Below are 20,272 nucleotides of genomic sequence, written 5' to 3'. Positions count from 1 at the left end.
AAATCAGAAACCAAAAACCAAACTAGTCCAAACCGTTTCCACCTCCACCCAAACCAGTCCAGCCCATTAAACTCAAATCCTCAGTCCAATTCCATCCATCCAAAGCACATCGAGAGGTGAAACCAATCCATTGGACCTATTTCAATTCAGCCCATTGGCATGTCTACTTGGAAGGATTCTTGTCCATGAGATGGAGAAACTTGTATGTATCCATTCTCATATCCTTCATGATTCGCAGATCTTCATGCATTGTATTTTGCAAGTCCCTCTAGTAGTTAATGGTTAAAAAAAAAGTCCTTTTGGATATGTCTTAACAACCTAACACGAATAGTCATAGCTAGTGTAATTTTAGTTACAACCCTTGCGAAAAATCAAATAGAAAGCCATGTAGAACTTGATGAGAATGTATAATATATCAGCCAAATCCCCGTATATCGATTAATAATGACAAACTCTATATCCCTTGTAGAGATGGTATCATGGGGAATCAGAATCTACATCCCCGTTGCTTCTGTCACCGATCTTATCTGCCAAATCAGAGAATTGTCAATCTAAAAATAATGTCTCATTTATTACATTAATCACGTGCTCAAGTTACCCGTGATTTCTACCCTGTCCTATAGACTATTCACTATACGTACATCCTAGGTAAGACAAGAATTAATATCAACGGACTTCTTCGTAAACAGCGTACAGGAAATAACATCTGGACAAAGAGCAATTCGAGACAAGATGGTGATTGGCTGATTGCTACATGATTGGATTAACTTGGTCAAGATACTCGCTGAGCTATCATAGGAAGAGTAAATCTTTCTAACAACAAAGCTACTCCCTCCATTCCAAAATATAAGGCACAACCACCCTTAACCCAAAACCAAGAAAAAATTATTATCATCTTGTAGTTTGGATCATCCTAATAAATATAATGCATGCATCCAATAGAGTTAGAAAATATGAGAGTGAAGGATTTAAAAAAATACTCCCTCCGTATTTTAATGTATGTCGCCTTTGACTTTTCGAACAATGTTTGACCATTCGCTTTATTTAAAATTTGTGTGCAAATATAAAAATATTTATGTCATGCTTAAACAACATTTGATGACGAATCAAGTCATAATAAAATAAATGATAATTATATAAATTTTTTGAATAAGACGAATGATCAAACGTTGAACAAAAAATCAACGACGTCATACATTAAAATATAGAGGTAGTAGTAATTTAATGGAGAATATGTCATAGTTAATGGCATACATGCATCCATGCCTTATACTATTATGGAATATTAGAAAAAGTGGTTGTGCCTTATATTATGGAATTAAGGGAGTATAATCATTATTGGCAAAACATAGGATGGTCTAGCTGGATAAAAAAACTCACCAACATGGAGAACCATATGTTAGACTCATTGGTCATATTTCAGACAATACGTACACATGAAAGAAGCCCCCGGTTGGATGGGTGAAATGCTAACGCAAATGGGGCATTTATTGCTTTGAACAGGTAAGGTGTAGTTGGTGTGGTACTGTGAGATTTAGAAGGGCTTCTTAATCAGTGGAGCACGACAATTTCTACCGTCAACTGGGGATGCTTGTACCTTTTGCCGAGCTAATAGCGTGCAAGATGGCGATTGAACTAGCCAAGGAAGATGTGTCTCGGCTGATCCTAGAGACAGATAATGCTGATGTTATTGACGTGCAATCCCCTTTTGTGCGTTTGTGATAAAAATAATGCTAGCGAGAATGCTGCAGGAGATCGAAGACACTTGGCAGATCAATATACGGAGTTGTAGTACAAGCAGGGTTTGTACTTTCGATTTCACTAACACCGAAATTTACGAAATTCCGTGATTTCCAGCACTTAATAGACCTTTTTTTTTGTAATTTTAAGAAATTTTAACTTAGTTTGAATAAACTTTGACTAAATTCAACAAAAAATTTAAAAAACCCAAAAATTTCGATTGAGATGATGACTTGTTGGGGGGGGGGGGGGGTGTGTCTGAAATTTCAGAAATTTCCAAATTTTGAAATAAAATTGCAATCACCAAGAACAAGTTCTCAAAGAAACTTCCCTCTCTAGGAAGCGAAGGTTGGATGGGTCGGACGAACGGTGAAACATGTCACTTCCTATCTTTCGTTTAAAATTTGATTTGAGACGCGTCTTACTAAGACAAATTGAATCGCTCCTTAATCGGCACATATTTGACTCCTCCAAGAACGTGTTCACTTCCTATTTTCTGATTTAAATTTCATATGATCTAATCCATGACCATATATATCATCACCAAATAGATAAATCGAACTCACCGGACTTTATGAATAAGAACGATTTCTTCTTTTTCGTCTTATAAACTGAATTAACAAAGACAACATGCACGATTTTCACGTCGTCCTTAGACTGAGCTTGTAGTATTTCTAGAAATTCACCGTTATTTTGAATCACTCAAAGAAATTACCATCGTAGCACTTGTTTCTTCATTTCAGTGACGAAAGTTTACATATATCTCCATCATATGGCCCCACCTAGACAATAGCACAATGTGAATCCATGGATAATCATGCGTGTCCTCCTGTGCATGGATGTGGATCCACATATATTGATTGACAAGCACTAATCACCTACTAATAACCATCCAACACCATCATCAGAACAATTTGCACGCAGCCTAGGCACCTTGGTCAACAACCACATTGACTCGATCAGCCTCCAAGAGCCCGAAGTTCGTCGCCCGCAAATAAACGCCACCCACGAAAACCACGAGAAAACCGAACATTTTCTCGCTCAATTTGGTCGTGGTTTGCAATATTGCAAGCTTTTGATTCATGCAATCCCGTGGATAACCTTAATTTCGTGCTGATTCCATTGGGGACGGTTGCGTCCGATCTCGAGCCAAAATTAATCGGAGTCGCATCGCTGTCCTTGTTGCTTGACTCGGCCTCGTACACGTGACCGGCTTAGTCCCGACCTTGCCGGAGCATCACGTGCAGTCAATAACCTCCTATGTCACCGTGGTTCAACACAAAGTTTCCGTGATCCATCCGACTCAATTTAATTTATGGATTTGACGATGACACGGAGACATGATATTTGATAATAGTGTTTAGTCATAGCCCACTTCTCGAGAAAACTAATTACGGGTGCTACTCCTGGTGCGCAACACAGTTATAACGTATAAGGGTATCTTTGACACTCATCTAGCTAGGGCGTCAACTAGTCCTCCTTACCTATACTACAGGTGCCATGCATTAACAATAGGGAAATTACTTCCCGTCGGACGCTCGAACGATCGGGCTCCCTCGCACTGCATCCCACTACATGTGGCCATACAGTTCATGAGCTTCTTCCTTTATTTCTATTCCTCTCCCATGCTTGGACTACTTTATTATTATTTTTACTATTTTTTTCTCATAAACTAATTGTCCGATCTACGCTATGATCACACTGTTGTATTCGTTCTAATTAAATCTTTCAAACAAGAAATCAAATGATTATATTCAGATGAAAGAAAAAGATATGTTTCAAACCGTTATCAGTATTTCATATACTATAGTGACATGTTTCAGCGTGTGTTTTCACTGTATTTCACAAACTTTAAGCAACTAACTGTCCATACTCTCTCTCTCTCTCTCCTGACATACTACTTGCTCTCTCTCCCCACTTCATCCATCCATGCATGCATATCGTGAATTTCAAAATAACTCATAAACTACTTATCGGATCTACGATCACACCATTGTATTTGTAGCAATATCACATGATTATATTGTAATGAAAAGAAATATATATGTTTCAAACTGTTAAAACTCATTATTTCATACGTGAAAGTGGCATGTTTCAACATGTATTTTTACTGTGTTCTATAAATTCTTTTATGTTTCAATTGCTAATTGTTTTTATTTCACTATGTATAACTTAATGTTTCACCTGATGGTCAACTGAAATATTTGACCGCCTGATTTTTCGGAGGGAATTGAGTATCCGATTTGTAGTTCCCTGCTAACAATGGACGTGCCTCCATTTAAGAGAGTGTCTAGAATAAGAGTAATTATACTTCCTAACACCCAGTACAACTTTAAGTTCTAAATTGTAACCAACTTTATAGACATATTCGACACATAGGTGTGGTTGTTGGATCCAACCTCTAGAGAGCCTCAGCCTTTAGCCCTTTACCATGCCTCCTCACCAATGATGCGCCGAGGAGCCCGCACAGCCGCACCGAGTTGAGGTGGAGGGGATTGGGGGGGTGGCGGTGCGGCGAGGAGGAGATCAAGGCGGGACAGGTGGAGGTTCGTGGCAGCAATATGGCTGGGAAGAAGAGAAACCAGGCGGTGCCAAGGGAAGGGAAGAAGAGATTGAGCACTTCTGTAGAAAAACCCTTCAAACTTCGTATGTTACAAAAAGATCCACACACTAGTGATCACTCACCATCGATGTGTGATACAACAGCTGCATGCAAGGGACCAAACACTGGAATCGGGCCGTGCCACGTGGTGGACCTCTCCGTGTGCCCAAGAACGAGCCCTAAATTCATTTATAGAGATATGTTTCATCTATCTATAGTCTACTGAACTCTCGTGCCATACAAGTTGTCGTCACTATGTCGGTCATCATCCCAGTGAAAACATTTACCATATCATGTACTCCCTCCATCCACATTATAAGATGTTTTGATCTCTTCATTACTCGTCTAGATTTACTAACATACATATGAATTTGGACATATATATAATAAAGCACGTGCAAGGATCTATTCAAAACTCAAAATATTTTATAATGCGTAACGTACATAGAACGTAGCTATCATTACACATTTGCAAGTTTGCTATATAGGTAGACAGACACCCGGAGAGCTAGCTAGCTAGCTTAGCTAGCCATTCCACCACCGGTTGCAATGGCACGCTTGATCCTCTTCGCTGCACTCATGTTAGCCTCACTATCCGGAGCAGCGGCTGACGATGGGATCGGCGGCCAGTCAGGTTTCGCTTTCTTTTTCTCTCTTCTTTGTCGGTTTCAGCCTATGTACCGATCAGTAGCATCGATCCATACTTTCATGACTTGTAACATCTGATCCTGTGAAATTGTGCTTAAACATTGCTCACTCTTCAGTTTCTTCATGTGTAGGTTTTGTGAGCATCGACTGCGGCAGGGAGGCCAACTACAGCGACTACAAGGACCCCAAGACCGGCATCGTCTACGTCTCCGACGAGCCGTACATCGACGCCGGCGCAGGGGAGAATCACCGGATCTCCGCCACTGCCACGGCCACCGCCGCCGACAGCTACCTCCTCCAGACGCTCCGGAGCTTCCCCTCCGGCCCGCGCAACTGCTACGCGCTCCCCACCGTCGCCGGGACCAAGTACCTGGTCCGGCTGGGGTTCCTATACGGCAACTACGACGGCGAGAACAGCTCCTCGTCGTCGGCGTCGTCGCTGCGGTTCGATCTGCATCTCGGTGCGCAACGCTGGGCCACCGTGGACGACGTGGTTGTGCAGACCGGCGGGATTAGCCGGATGTACGAGGTGGTGTTCATGGGGTGGGCGAGGTGGGCGCCGGCATGCCTGGTGAACGTCGGCGGCGGCACGCCGTTCGTGTCGTCGGTGGAGCTGAGGCCGATCGACGACGAGCTTTACCCGTCCGTCAAGACCAGCGAGTCGCTGTCTTTGTTTAAACGGTCGGATATGGGGGCGGACACTTCTACTCTTACCCGGTATGTGTTAATTTCTCTCCTCTCGATCTCATCCTCTGTTTTTTGTTTAAATAATGGATAGAAATTCAGAATTAGTGGATATACAAAGCCAATATCCAATCCTTTCCTTTGGGCAAATTGCCATTAGAGTTTGCATTATATTTATTGGCCTATGATTGTGTTTTTTTTTTTCGAACCGGATATCCATGACCTCCCAACATTTCAAACAGTCTAATGTGCCCCTAGTGGAATTTAGGGTGGCTTTTTTGCAATTAGGCAAAATCCAGTAGCATTTTGATGATTGAAATATGCACGAATTTCAAGCATACAATTGTTTTACATTTTAAGCTAAACTCGAAGATTTTCACATACAATTTTGCAAGCCGCAGGATTCAAAATTAGATTTAACATATAACTCTTTATTTTCTTTAACTAAATACAATTGTATTTTGTATATTATAAAAATGTATAGATCAATTTATTAAAACCATTATAATTGTAACCATGCTTGGTAATGGGCCAATGCCCATGAATTTTTTTTAACCTTTTAATTTTATATTTTAAAAATAAAACCTTCCAAAACTTATTCTCAAGATCACAGCTAGTCTTACTAACATGATAACGTTATTTGGCCACGCCGCTTTCGTTGGCGTGACAACATAAAACTGTCACGTTCACCATAGGTGACATGTCAGTGTTATTTTGCCACACCAAGCAAGCTAGCATGGCCACAAGAATCAGATTTTGGAAATAAGTTTTGAAAGAGTTTATTGAAAAATTAGAAATTAAAAAGGTTAACAAATAAAAAAATTCAATGTCCAGCCCAACCCCATAAGTATGGAGGTGGGCCTTACCACCGTATGAAAGAGGTAGGAACAATTTAGGCAATAACTGCAATTTCGGTTCGAAATTCGGTAATTTTGGAACCACCCCCACCCCCACCCAATCAGCCATGAAGTGATTATCTCTGCCGTAAATTTTGATTTTTCTGTAATTTTTTACAAATTTGGTCAAAATTTAGTCAAATTATGTTAAAATTAAAAAAAATTGGTCCAAAAAGTGCCAAAAATACTGAAATTTCGGGAAATTCGGTAGAACCTAAATGGCCAAAATTTTGGCCGAAATAGAAATTGAAAACGCTGATTTTAGGTAAGTTAAGTTATATTTCCCTCATTACATGCAGTTCATATAGTTAAGTATATATGATCATGGTCCAATATTTGTCCTGTAATGAAAGGATTATATATTTCTCCATGCCATGTAGGTACCCTGCTGATGAGCACGACCGCATCTGGAAAGGGAGTGGAAACCCAGGTTCGACAGACATTTCCACCCAAGAAAAAATCCAGTCGGAGAACAGCTTCGAGGTGCCCCTCCCTGTTCTTCAGACAGCGATCACGACGCCCGGTGGCAACGACACGACGCTCACCGTGCCATGGCAAGACACCACGTCGTCGAGCGAATACATGGTGTTCCTGCACTTCGCCGATTTTCAGAAGAGCCAGCCCAGGCAGTTCAATGTCACACTGAACGACCTCCCGATCGGATCCAATGGCCGGTCGCTCATGTTCAGCCCTCCGCCCCTGGACTCCTCTTCAGTATACAGCTCCGATGGGTACAGAGCTGATGATGGCAATTACAGCCTCGTCCTCAGGAGAACAGCTGCCTCGGCGCTGCCTCCGATGCTCAATGCGATGGAGATCTATACTGTTATCACACATGATAGTCCAAGGACATTCCACAAAGACTGTAAGAGCACTCTCTTCATTTCTCTTTGGGTGATAATACATTATTTATTTTAGAAAATATATATTATTCATTTTTAAGACAGCTAGTAAGAAAGCCCGTGCATTCGCGCAGGTGTCTTTAATATTTTTTATGACGATCTGCACCGTAAAATAGTTCATAAATTTTCATTACTAATTATCTCGTTATAGTAGAAAAAAAGAAAGAGCTATATATGCTATCAAATAGGTCATGAACTTGATCTATCATATATCAAATAATAAGAACAATGATGTTCACTTATAAACCCAGTAGGGATTGTCTGCAGTACTGCAGCTACAGTAGTAGCCGCTGACATGTAGGACCGGGTCCACCTGTCAGCCACTGCTACTGCAAATATAGTGTTGCAGAGGATCCATTTTCTTATAAACCACGTTTGTTGCTCTAGCTATATGTAAACCCCACACCACCACTCCACTTGTCTCTCAAAAGAAATATAAGGTGTTTTCAAAGCACCATTAATTTTTTCTGTAATACATTATCAGCAATAAGAATTTAACTTTTACGTTGGGGAGAAAAATCAGATTAAGCCTATATAAATCCGAGGTTAAGACAAGCGATCTGCTTTACGCGTTTTCCGACCCAGTCAAAAGCACTTATTTTAGCGTTTCTTCTCTTCTCCTCCCTCCTGTCGGTAGCAACAGCACAGGCAGCTGCAAGAGGACAACTTGATCAGCGGCAGCAAGGGTAGCAGGGATTGCCGGCAGCAGACCAGCAGTAGCAAGAATCGGTTGGCAGCTGTTATAAAACCGGTCCAAAATTATCATCGAAAACTAAACACCAAAAACACCATAGAGGATCCAAAACTGATGAGGTTACCAGTATGATATTTGATAACCAGAGTTCAGCCGAAGCCTACATCTTCGGAGCACTGATTACGAACACTCCTCCCCGATCCAGCATATTACGGCATATCAAAGTTACAACGACCCTTGGTTGAACGCCATCGGTAGCGACTCCTCGCTATGCTAAGTCACCATATGCCATTACAATACGTATGCTCCTCTATTTAAGAGTGAACCTATGATAAAGTTTGACTCTTACAATATTTCTATAGAAAAATTTCTTGTATACCCTGAAATTTTAGCAAATCTCATCTATAAATGGCCATAAGGCTCGAGGCCCAACGGCCTGGCCCACGGCACGGCATTTTAGCCCGGCCCAAGCATGTCACGGCCTGACTTGGGGTCGGGCCCGTGCCGGCCCGGCCCGACCGCCGGGCCGTGCCGGGGCTTCCCCACCAGCACGTTGGGCCAGCACGACACGATGGCCCAGCAGGCCAGGCCCATCACACAAAGAATAGGGACTAAAAATAGAGATATTACATGTCACGGTCCAAAGAATAGGGACGTAAAATAGACTTATTTTAGCTATATATATGTCCCAACCCAAAGAGGAGGGAGGAAAATTAGACTTATTTTATAAAAGGCACGATGGGCCATAGTACCTTTGGGCTAGCACGGCACGGCCCGACTGCTGGTGGGTCGTGCCTGGGCCAGAGGTGCAGCCCATGGGCCAGCACGGCCTGGCACGAAGTGCCGACCAGGCACGACCTGGCACGAAGTGCCGACCAGGCCGTGCCTGCCCACTCACTGGTGGGCCTTGCCGGGCGGGTCTTATGGCCATCTATAATTACTTCTATGCCTCTAAATTTTGTTTACTTCCTTGTATGTAAAATTTGATTTTGATCCCATCCATGCCTCTCCCGTCAGTTGATTATCTAATTTCTATAAAAATGACAAATTTATCCTGTGGATGAACATAGAAATTTCTTATTAAATTATTGAAAATATAAAAGTTTATCGCACGAGACTATTATAGTTATGAGTTTGTTGTGCGATACATTATTTAAGACAAAATTTATTTTTAGATAATAAATAAAAATATGTATTTATTTTATTTTTTAAGTCATAAAAATAAGGAGCATTCATATAAAGATAGTACTACCAATGCTCACGATATTCTTTTATCAATGCTCCCGATAAAAAAAATTCATTGTCCTATTAAAATTTCAAATAAAAATTTTAATTTACTACATTTGTTTTATTTTCAAATTTTATGTCAAATTTTTCTGCACTAATTATTTAGCCCCATTAGTTTCATAAAATGCACATACTACGCACTCAAACAAAATTTTCAATGACATAAAAGACATTTGCAACCAAACTTAACATTGGAATATTAACAGTGGAATGGAGAAAAATATAACGGCAGGGGTATGTAAGGGATCAAGTTGAAATTTTAGGGGTATAGAAGAGATTGGGTAAATTTCAGGGGTATGAAAGGGATTGAGTGAATTTTGAAGGGTATATAGAGAATTTACTCATTCCTATACCTAATAAAACTCTAAGGGGACTGTCTAGGCATCTGTCGTGTGATTTTTGAGAAAAAATCACCCAAATTTTTTCTCCCCTCAGATCTGCATCCAACGGTAAAAAAAAAAAAACAGTACAGAGAAACCATTCAAATAGCCTGTGATTGTGCTTGTTAGTAGAGTAGTATTCAGTAAAGATTAACACAAATGTTGCATTTATAACTAAAATTACAGTGCTTTATAACTAAAGTTACATTTGTAAAAATAGTAGATATGGCATATATGTGCACTGTGTAATTTTAGTACAAGTGCACTGCAAATTTTGGTAACTAGAATATTTGTCGTTTTAGAACAAATACATTGCTTGAGAAACCGTGCAGATATCTGAAGTGTTAAATGTTGCATTTATAACTAAAATTATATTTGTAAAAACAGTAGATATGGCATGTAAGTGCACTGTAAATTTTGGTAACTAGAATATTTGTCGTTTTAGTACAAATATATTGCTTAAGAAACCGTGTAGATATCTGAAGGGTTAAATGTTGCATTTATAAGTTGTAACTAAAATTACAGTGCTTTATAACTAAAATTACATTTGTAAAAACAGTAGATATGGTATGTAAGTGTAATGTAATTTTAGTACAAGTGCACTGTAAATTTTGGTAACTAGAAAAAGAAAGAAAGAAATAGATAGAAGAAATAAATAGCTACTGACATGCGTGATGTACAGGAATCCATTGATATATACAAAGTCAGTTGACTCGGTCATGTACTCAACTAACCCGCTGTTGCACAAATCTTGGAAAACATCATGCGGCTAGAAAAACGTCAAATACTATGGAAAAAATCACCCGACAAATATTTAGCAAAATCGAAGACTTTGTACACGTATTTAATACAAACTCTAATAGCAACAATAGCTCAAACCATAAGCTATTGTTGCTTAGCTTCCAATTGTACTATCAACATAACTTAACTTGTTTGTTCTATTCCTCTGTTAGTTGACGTGATCATGGACATTAAATATGAGTATGGGATCAAGAAAAACTGGATGGGTGATCCGTGTTTCCCGTCCGAATTTATTTGGGATGGCATCAAATGCAGCACTGCAGGTGATGATAACACTTCAAGAATAATATCACTGTGAGTGTTACTAATTCTGGAGATATATTGCGTATAGCACTGTTAATATATCTATACCTTACATTAAGTCATAAGCCACTAGACACTTAAAACTCAACATACAAGCATATAAATTATTAGTTGACATTCGAGCAGACCACATTAACCCACTAAACATTAAAGGTCACCATGCATTGTACGTACAAAAACATGAATATAACTACATACATCATCTACAAATTATTATATTTTATAGTTCAACATATAATATGCTAAATCATCATTCCTCATATTATTTTCACAATATTTCTACCAAATACATCTATCATTTATACATCATTTAACATATATTCATTCATATATCCAGTAGTAAAGCTAGAAGGTTGTCTAATTAGTTGTTATACAATTTTAGTCTTGTCCTTATAACATTAATTGAAAATTTTGGTTGCCATGCAGTGATCTCTCCCAGAGCAACTTGCAAGGGGTGATATCTATTAACTTCACTTTTCTCACCGCGCTCAACTATTTGTGAGTAAACAATTTTCTTTTACTTTTGTTTGAAGGGTACGGACAGTTTTCATTCTCACCCTTCCTCTTTTAGATTAGAATCGTGGATTGGACATTCAAATGACTTCAAATAAGTTGTCAGCTACAAAATGTAGATCTCAATGTGTGCTATAATTGTCATACAAAATTTGTCTCATGTTTTTTTTTTTGCCGGAACGACCGAAGAAGGTCATTCAATATAATTAAGATAGGAAGAAAAGATTACAAGAAAAGTTTTACATCGACAGCTGGCTATCAAGGAAGGATGTGCACCAGAGCACACACCCCGATCGAACCATGTGCCAACCGCCCAAACACACGCTACAGAGAGGGAAGCCAAGCACCGAACCAGCCATCGCTATGCGAGACCGATCGCCACCGGGCCAACAACACCACCATGAAACGAAGACTCAAAAATGACGCCCCCACGAGGGTCACGACGCCGAAAGACGCCGCCGTCATCCATCCAAAGAACTGTGATTTCACCCAGAACTCCTTGCCGAGGGAGGAGGGGTACCTCAACAATGCCCTTAGGAGGGTTACCACGCCCGAAGGCATAGTCACTATTGGCCCAAAGAAATTGGGCTAAGCTTTCACTCGGAACCCTTACTGCCATGGTTCGTCGCCCAATCCTAATCCACCATCTAAATATCGGCGGCACATGGCTTCCGCCACACTCGACCAATGCCCCTTCTCTTGCCAGCTTCCAATCCAACCAACGACAAGATTGCCACCACATCGCACCGACGCCCCGCTGTCGGCCGACTTCATCGAACCACCATCCTTGAGAGCTGGCCCAAGACCCCTCCGTTCCACCACCCGCTGGCCTCCTCGCTAGATTTGGCCGAAGGAGAACCAGGAACTGGGTGGCATTGCTTCGGCATCCTGAGCTTCCCCCGCTGACAAGCTGCCATCTCAATCTGGCCTAGAAACTCCCCGCAAAGAAGGGGGGGAGCTCTAGGAAGGGTGAGGATGCCGACCGGCAACGAGGAAGACGACCCACTGCCGCCAGCTCCCTTTGCACTACCATCTGGGCCTACGTCGACACTGGAAACGCGGCCACACCGGCTCCGGCGCCATCCGCCGGCGCCCCCTTTATCCGGCCTCTTTGCCCCACCTAGTGCGCCACGCCGCCCACCTGGCCACTAGGGCACTGCGACGGCTTCCCTACTGCCGAGCGGCCAGGCAGTGTAGCAGTGCACCACCCCCAGAAGCACCACACCCACACCATGGGGTGGGCCACACCACCGGGCAGGCCATGCCCCCGAGCCGCCGCCACCGTCACAGCTCCCAACCGCCGAACCGCCACGCGGCTCAGCCGCACGCCGCCGCCACGCACCTCCAAGCCGGTCGCAAGCCTTGCCGCCGCACAAACGCTGCCGAGCCGCCACCACTGACGCGCCAGATCCAAGCGAGGATGGCCGGATCCGGCCTAGGGGACACCGTATCCGCCGCCTCCCACACCGCCCCGGCGTCACCCGTTGTCGGCCACGGAGACCAGCCGCTACCGTGCCAAAGAGGTCCGGATCTACGCCGGCAGCCCTCTAGCTCAACGTCGGCACCAGCCCACCACCACGGGCGTCGTGGTCTTCCCTCCTCACCAGACTGCATCCCTCCTCGCTGCAGGCGTCCCGACCTCGATGAGGCGCGCCAGCTCTAGCTCACCCCCTCACGGCCGTCGCCGTCCCCGGACTGGTCGTGGGTGCCGACCTCCGTGGCCTCCATGGAGAAGGGGGGGGGGGTTGGAGCCCCGCCACCGCCATCCTTGCAGACACACGGTTTCCGGCGGCTGCTCGAGCGGCGGCGAGGCGGGGGAGTAGGAGGTGGAGTGGGGTGGCGGCGAGGGAGGAATATTAATCGTCTCCCGTGTCGCCCCTTGCCCTGGAGCGACGCGGGGGCAGGAGGAAGCGCAATCCAGGAGCACTTCAAAATTTGTCTCATGTGTAAGTTTGTATAATAAAGTTACGTTCCTTTCCAAAACTAGCATTAATATGGTCGGTCGTACTGGTTTGTTGCTAGAACCGGCATAGATGAGACACTTATTAGTGTTGTTTCATAGCTAGAACCGACATTCATTATAAAAACCCTGATTCGTATTTGAAAAATATATCGCTGAAAATTGTTACTGTTGCCCGTTCTAGCCATGAACCACACACTGATAAGTATCACATCAATGACGGTTCGTACTTAATTAGAAGTAGCCTTTATAAGATCCATCGCATATGTGACACTTTGGTGTCTAAAATCGGCATTGATATTCATCATCAGTGACAGTTTTTGGCTGTCTGGAGTGCGCACGGCCGGGGCCAGACGACCGTCCGAAGTTTGACGTGAACCTTACATCAGAGGGACAAGGGCCACTCCCGATTCTAGCTATTTTGTCACCAGACCTTGCCACATTATGGCCATTATGGGATTGAATATTTGAATTAGCCAGTGTTGTTGAACGGATGGGTCGACTTGGCTCATTGGATATGTGTTGCCCCTTCTTCTGTTTAATTTTCAGGATCATATTTCTTATCAAACATAGGATAACTGAACCCAGTATAGTTGCCACAAAACCTACGTGTTGCAAAACCAACGTTTCCTTGATCTGCCAGCAGGATATGACGAACAGTTTTGATAGTTGGCTCTTTATATCTTATTCCAAGTAAAAATTGAAGCAAGTATCTTCACATTATTTAGCCTCACTTAAAATTGTGCAAATGTTTCAACAGTTCGTCTTACAGGTTGCAGCCCTCCCTTCCAAATATTTAAGTCCATGCATATATTGTTTAATGTATAATAAATTGTATTCTACTTTTGACAGAAATTTGTCAGGTAACCAACTGAATGGGCCAGTTCCAGACTCGCTCTGTAAAAATATTGCAGGATTATACATTTTCAGGTTTGATTATATTCCTGTTCAGTTTCCACAATTGATATTATCCAAATTGTGGGAATGTTATTTGTGTGATCTCTAGGCAAGTGAACACGTTGAAGGTTCTTTTTTTGCACTAACACAAATTCTGAACTAATGGTTTTGGACAATTTTAGTTACACGTCTGACGGAGATATCTGCAACAGCAGAACCTCTTCGTCTCGGTCAACAAACAGATCAACAACTATCTTAGCAATTTCAATAGTTACTCCAGTATTGGCAGTGGCTATACTTCTTGCATTTTTTCTCTGGAGAGCAAAAGGAAAGCACAACGGTGTGTAGGATCTACATATGCTCCTATAAGCTGTACATGTTCTGAAAAAAAAAATAAATCCACAGGGTTAACCTCATTCGGTATTTATTTAATTTCATATAACTGGTTTTATGCAAAAACCAGTTTCTACATTTGATCCTCCCAGAGTACCGGATCCCAAGAAAGCTCCAGGAAGTACAACAGATCACTGGAGCCATTTGCCAATAAATGGAAGTCGCCAATTCACATATGAGGAACTGAAGAATTTTACTCTTAACTTTCAACGGTTTATTGGACAAGGAGGTTTTGGACATGTGTATTATGGTTGTTTAGAAGATGGCTCTGAGGTTGCTGTCAAGATGCGATCCGAATCATCATTGCATGGGCTTGATGAGTTTTTAGCTGAGGTACCAAATTTCAGTCTCCAAAAAATTAAGGATATCATTGAATCCAAATTACGGATGACACGTGTGACTGGAATCTTATCGAGTCACATTCACACTGAGATATCTATGTATTGTACCTCTCATTACATAGGTCCAGAGCTTGACAAAGGTGCATCACAGAAATCTAGTTTCTTTGGTTGGATACTGCTGGGAAGAGCACTATTTAGCACTGGTCTATGAGTACATGCCTAGTGGCAGTCTATGTGATCATCTGAGAGGTTTGTCCATTACAAACTTAGAGAACTTATTTCGCAGTTTTGAATTTCATGAGTATAATTATGCAATATATGAATCTTATTGTTGAAACAAACTTTCAAAGTTTATGGTACTGACCTGAAAATGTCTGTATCTGAAATAGTAATTAACAACGCGTTATCGATGAATGCGTATTTCTATGAACTCATCGCATTGATACATAGCATTATATATTTTTATAAGGACAGTCATATTACTCCAATATTGACTAGTTTTGCACCCATGCAATAATTTGTGAAACTTTCTCAAAATTTACATGTGAATGAAGGGCTTGGTATATATAGTACAGTTATTCTAACTGTCAATGTGCACATTATATATATTTAGGTAAACGTGATGTTGGTGAAACCTTGAACTGGGCAAAACGTGTGCGAATCATGCTTGAAGCTGCACAAGGTATGCTGCTACAGAAGACAAATATAATCTGGAATTTGATAGTTCATGCACATCTCTTTTATTTATAGTTTTCTTGGATTGGATATTAATATTGATATACATATGCGTGTGTAGGCCTGGAATACCTACACAAGGGTTGCAATTTGCCAATAATTCACGGGGATGTGAAAACCAATAATGTTCTCTTGGGTGAAAATCTGAAAGCTAAACTAGCTGATTTTGGGCTCTCTAAAATGTATATTAGTGACTCGCAGACTCACATATCAGTCACCGCAGCTGGAACAGTGGGTTACATTGACCCAGAGTACGTCCTCTTGTTTATATACTACTATATATTTGTACATTTTTTATCTATTCTGATGAGTAACTTATTAATAGTTTAATTTAGATTTTATAACTCGTTTAGTTTCCTACGTTTGAAAAAGTAATATGGTAAATTGGTGACCAAGCTCAACTGCAAACACCTTTCATGTTAATCACTCCAAGCAAATTTTGTAGTTTCGTTAACGTGAGGCACATATTTTTAGGTACTATCAGACCGGCCGACTAACTGAGAGCAGTGATGTTTATAGCTTTGGTGTTGTTCTACTGGAGGTAGTCACTGGTGAGCTTCCGATACTAGCTGGCCATGGTCACATCGTCCAGCGTGTGGAACGTAAGGTTACCTCCGGTAGTATCGGCTTAGTTGCCGACGCACGGCTTAATGATTCCTATGACATTAGCTCTATGTGGAAGGTGGTGGATACCGCAATGCTGTGCACAACAGATGTTGCTATTCAAAGGCCAACTATGTCCACCGTTGTTTTACAGTTGAAGGAATGCCTTGCATTGGAAGAAGCTCGTGAGGATAGGAATAGGGCAGGCCCAACAAATGATGCCGTGGATGTGGTATCCACATTTGGTCCATCGGCAAGATGAACTAAGAAGCTGGATATATATGTACATAGATGTGGTATTTATTTTTTGGTTCAACATGTGTTTTGGTGAAGTGTTTGTCATATTAAGGCATGATATTTAGAGATGATATTTAGAGAAAATATACATGCAAACATAAATCCTATTATAGGATTCAGAAAAGGGCGTCTGATATTTGTCTGTGTTACCATCGGTAAAAATTTACTCCGAGAAAAATTAGACGTGGACATCCTTTTTAGATCCTATAGTAGTTTCAGGTTTGCAGTACATATTTTTCTTGATATTTATATGTTCAAGCATCCATTGCTATACACTTCTTTTTCTATGTTGAAAAACAACAATAATGTGTACGAGCTTGCATGGTCTTATGGAACAATGCAGAATTTGTAGCAAATATTAGAATGTTCCTGCCGTTTCTCCAAAGTTTTTTTCATATCTTATTTTTATGATTAGTGGTACTGTGCATATCATTTGCTTGCACAGCAAAGTTAGCGTTCAACTATTATTCTTGTTTGTTGGGAATAGTCACATATTGCTTATTCAGGGAGAGTTGAACCCAACTTAAAAGTGGGGGGACTCCCTCACCTCTTGAGCTAGCTTTTAGAGTGTAGCAAGGATTTCTCCCGGTTGGACCAACGTCTCCCGGTTTTGGTCCAACAAGTGGTATCAGAGCCAAACACACAATCTCTACTACTTGTAAACACTCAGAGTGGTGTAAGCCCAAAGCCCAGTGAACCGTGGGTGTGAGCCCCGTATGTGCCCATATGTGGGGCCGGTCAGTGGACCGCGGGTGTGAGTCCCGTATGTGTGGTCGGTCAGTGCTGAGGGGTACCAATGTGAACCAACTTAAAAGTGGGGGGGGGGTGTGAGGCCCGTATGTGCCCATGTGTGGGGCCGGTCAGTGGACCGCGGGTGTGAGTCCCGTATGTGGGGTCGGTCAGTGCTGAGGGGTACCAATGTGAACCAATTTAAAAGTGGGGAGGGGGGTGTGAGGCCCGTATGTGCCCATGTGTGGGGCCGGTTAGTGGACCGCAGGTGTGAGTCCCGTATGTGGGGTCGGTCAGTGCTGACGGGTACCAATGTGAACCAACTTAAAAGTGGGGGGAGTCCCGCACCTCTTGAGTTAGCTTTTGTGGTGTGGCAAAGATTTCGCCCTGTTGGGCCAACGTCTCCCGGTTTTGCGCCAACATTCTTGGCCATAAAAGAATTGTTTATCTTTTTGGAAAAACTCTTGAGTTAGCTTTTGTGGTGTGGCAAGGATTTCACCCTGTTGGGCCAATGTCTCCCAGTTTTGGGCCAACATTCTTGGCCATAAAAGAACCGTTTATCTTTTTGGAAAAAGTACGAATTACCCCTCTCAACTATTGCGATGGTATGAATTACCCCCCCAAACCACAAAACTAGACATATTAAAAATCGAACTATTGATACCGGACGAATTACCCTCCTGACTCAGTCCAAAGTGGTTTTTATCCTACATGGCGTACACGTGGCGCCGACGTGGAAATCCAATCAGCAAAAAGAAAAAAAAAGAAAATATAGGGCCCACATGTCATATTAAGCCACCCCTTTCTCTCTCTATGCTTGGAGGCGAACGGACGTGAGAGCGACAGTGTGACTCCGGCCGACAGCGAGCGGACGTGGACGCGGCAGTGTGACTCCGGGTGACAGCGAGCGGACGCGGGGAGAGGGGACCAGTCAGTGGCGAGCGCAGCGGGAGTGGGAAGCGCGTGACAACACCGGCTGACCCGTGCACACGCTCGCCATGAAGTCCTCTTTCTCTTTGTGCTTGGAGGCGTGCAGACGTGGATGCAGCTATGTGACTGTGGACCCCCGTTTTTATAACAGGAATCAATCGTGTAAACAGTACCATTTCCCTGTATCAAGTAGTCTGGTACACATGAATTCATAGCTGAAATACCAAGTGCACATACACGAGAGTCTAGTACGAATTATTACATCATAAGCCAGCAGGCGCAGTCTTAAATCATCGGACCGAGCGGTCCGGAATACATTCCAAAAACAGAAGTAGGTAAGGCAGCGGAGTTAAGGCAGCGGCACGCCATTGCCACAGGCAACGACCGTAACTAAGGCCTACAGAGCGCCATCGTCTTCATCACCCTCCTGGTAATAGGCATAGGGATCCTCCGAAGCTTCATCTCCAGCCTCTGATTAAGTTTATATTTGCAAGGTGAGTACCAACCGTACTCAACAAGCCACCACAGCAACAATGCACATGACAGGGGTATTCAAAGGATGGCTATGGTTCTTTTGCGCAAAGCAAGTTTTATAATTCTTTTCACAACCCTAAGACCTAGCACAGACTGATCAAATTTTAGTACCAGTGTTCATATTAAACAATGACGGTTCTGTCCACCATCCATTGTGATCCAAGGATAGCTTCCCGTTGTTGTGTCGTCATGGTTTTCTGAGGACGTCCACCTTCCCGCCTCTCAGGAAGTGGCTCCATCAGCATAGAAATCATTATGCAATATCCCATCCGACACAAGTTAAGAATTTAGAGTCTAGCCAAGTGTAATACATGTCCCGGTGCTCAATAACCGCGAGCATGGCTATTCGAATAGATTTGGTTTACTCACACCGTAGTGGATGTACACTTTACCCGCACTCCGCGACTGCCCAACACATGAGCCTCGTCCCAACACATGAGACGCGTCACGGCAAAGCCTTTTGATAACCTCGCATTGGCAGTACCTGCTCCATGAACTTTAGTCCTCATGCACTCTAGGCGTCATACGTTTCTAGCAGTGAGAGGAGTTCTGGCGCTCCTAGGAAGGGAAAAACACACACTCCTACGTTGCTTCTTGTCGTTGAACCCAGTCCATCATGATTGTTCTCTTATGGGTATCCTCATGTAGTATTGCCAAGCCAGCCTCTGACCATCCGGAACGGGCATCCACCATCCACCTGGCCATCCGAACCGGGCATCCACCAGCAGACTGCTTGCCACATCACACACCTAAAAGAAGACCACTACGCATGGATACTGCCTCCGCTCAGCTATCTACTCCGCTAGGTCTATACCCATACGAGAAGTGCGGTTGTACGGGGGTCGTTTCATGCTTAACTTCATGGCTCGGTCCTTAATTGACCGGGGACGGCACTAGCCTTTTCCGGACACCACCCAAATCCTCCAGCCGCCCCAGTCGAAAACAGTTGTTTAGTTTTTATTTCTCCTTTCACAAATCATGTCATCAACATCATGGCAATGTGGCGCTCATGTCTCCACATGCCGCATCTCAATTACCTTCCCAAAGGTAATTGCCCAAGCATATAACATTTGATAAATATGAGTATGCATGATTCTAAAATAGCATTTCTAAGCAATTGTCATAATTGACTAGGGACTCATACGTAAACATGGTTACAAGGATTTTACGGGTAAACAATAATCAAGGCATGGCATAATCACAAGTAGGATGTTTATCATTGCATGCAATTTTATTTGTAAACAAAATAATTTCGCAATTGGGATCAACATGTTCGAGGAATAGTGATGACTTGCCTTGCTCAAAGTCTTGCGGGTCTTGGCCTTCACTTGGATCCGCAACTCCCTCGGGCTCTATAGTTACGTGCGAAAATTGATTTGAATTCGGTTAGAATTCAAATAAAA

General features: G+C 42.6%; 1 protein-coding gene across 1 annotated transcript; it reads left to right on the top strand.

Moving 5' to 3' along the window:
- Positions 1 to 4,888: 4,888 nt before the first annotated feature.
- On the top strand, positions 4,889 to 16,824 carry LOC127785018 (probable LRR receptor-like serine/threonine-protein kinase At1g51860). Its single transcript, XM_052312443.1, has 12 exons — positions 4,889 to 4,976; positions 5,122 to 5,707; positions 6,951 to 7,435; positions 10,787 to 10,928; positions 11,364 to 11,435; positions 14,263 to 14,340; positions 14,490 to 14,647; positions 14,771 to 15,033; positions 15,164 to 15,290; positions 15,655 to 15,723; positions 15,838 to 16,027; positions 16,251 to 16,824. The coding sequence occupies exons 1-12, from the start codon at positions 4,892 to 4,894 to the stop codon at positions 16,639 to 16,641; spliced, it is 2,646 nt and encodes an 881-aa protein (XP_052168403.1). The 5' UTR covers positions 4,889 to 4,891; the 3' UTR covers positions 16,642 to 16,824.
- The last annotated feature ends 3,448 nt before the right edge of the window (positions 16,825 to 20,272 follow it).

Source organism: Oryza glaberrima, chromosome 9, assembly GCF_000147395.1.
Source record: "Oryza glaberrima chromosome 9, OglaRS2, whole genome shotgun sequence".
NCBI classification, from domain to species: domain Eukaryota; kingdom Viridiplantae; phylum Streptophyta; class Magnoliopsida; order Poales; family Poaceae; genus Oryza; species Oryza glaberrima.
This window is presented reverse-complemented; position numbering and strand designations above follow the sequence as displayed.

Bases quoted from the DNA above. Each gene is read 5' to 3' on its own strand.
- LOC127785018 (XM_052312443.1), top strand. From the start codon at position 4,892: ATGGCACGCTTGATCCTCTTCGCTGCACTCATGTTAGCCTCACTATCC. The intron at 7,436-10,786 runs GTAAGAGCACTC...TTCCTCTGTTAG, and splicing joins AAGGACATTCCACAAAGACT to TTGACGTGATCATGGACATT. The intron at 14,341-14,489 runs GTTTGATTATAT...GGACAATTTTAG, and splicing joins GCAGGATTATACATTTTCAG to TTACACGTCTGACGGAGATA.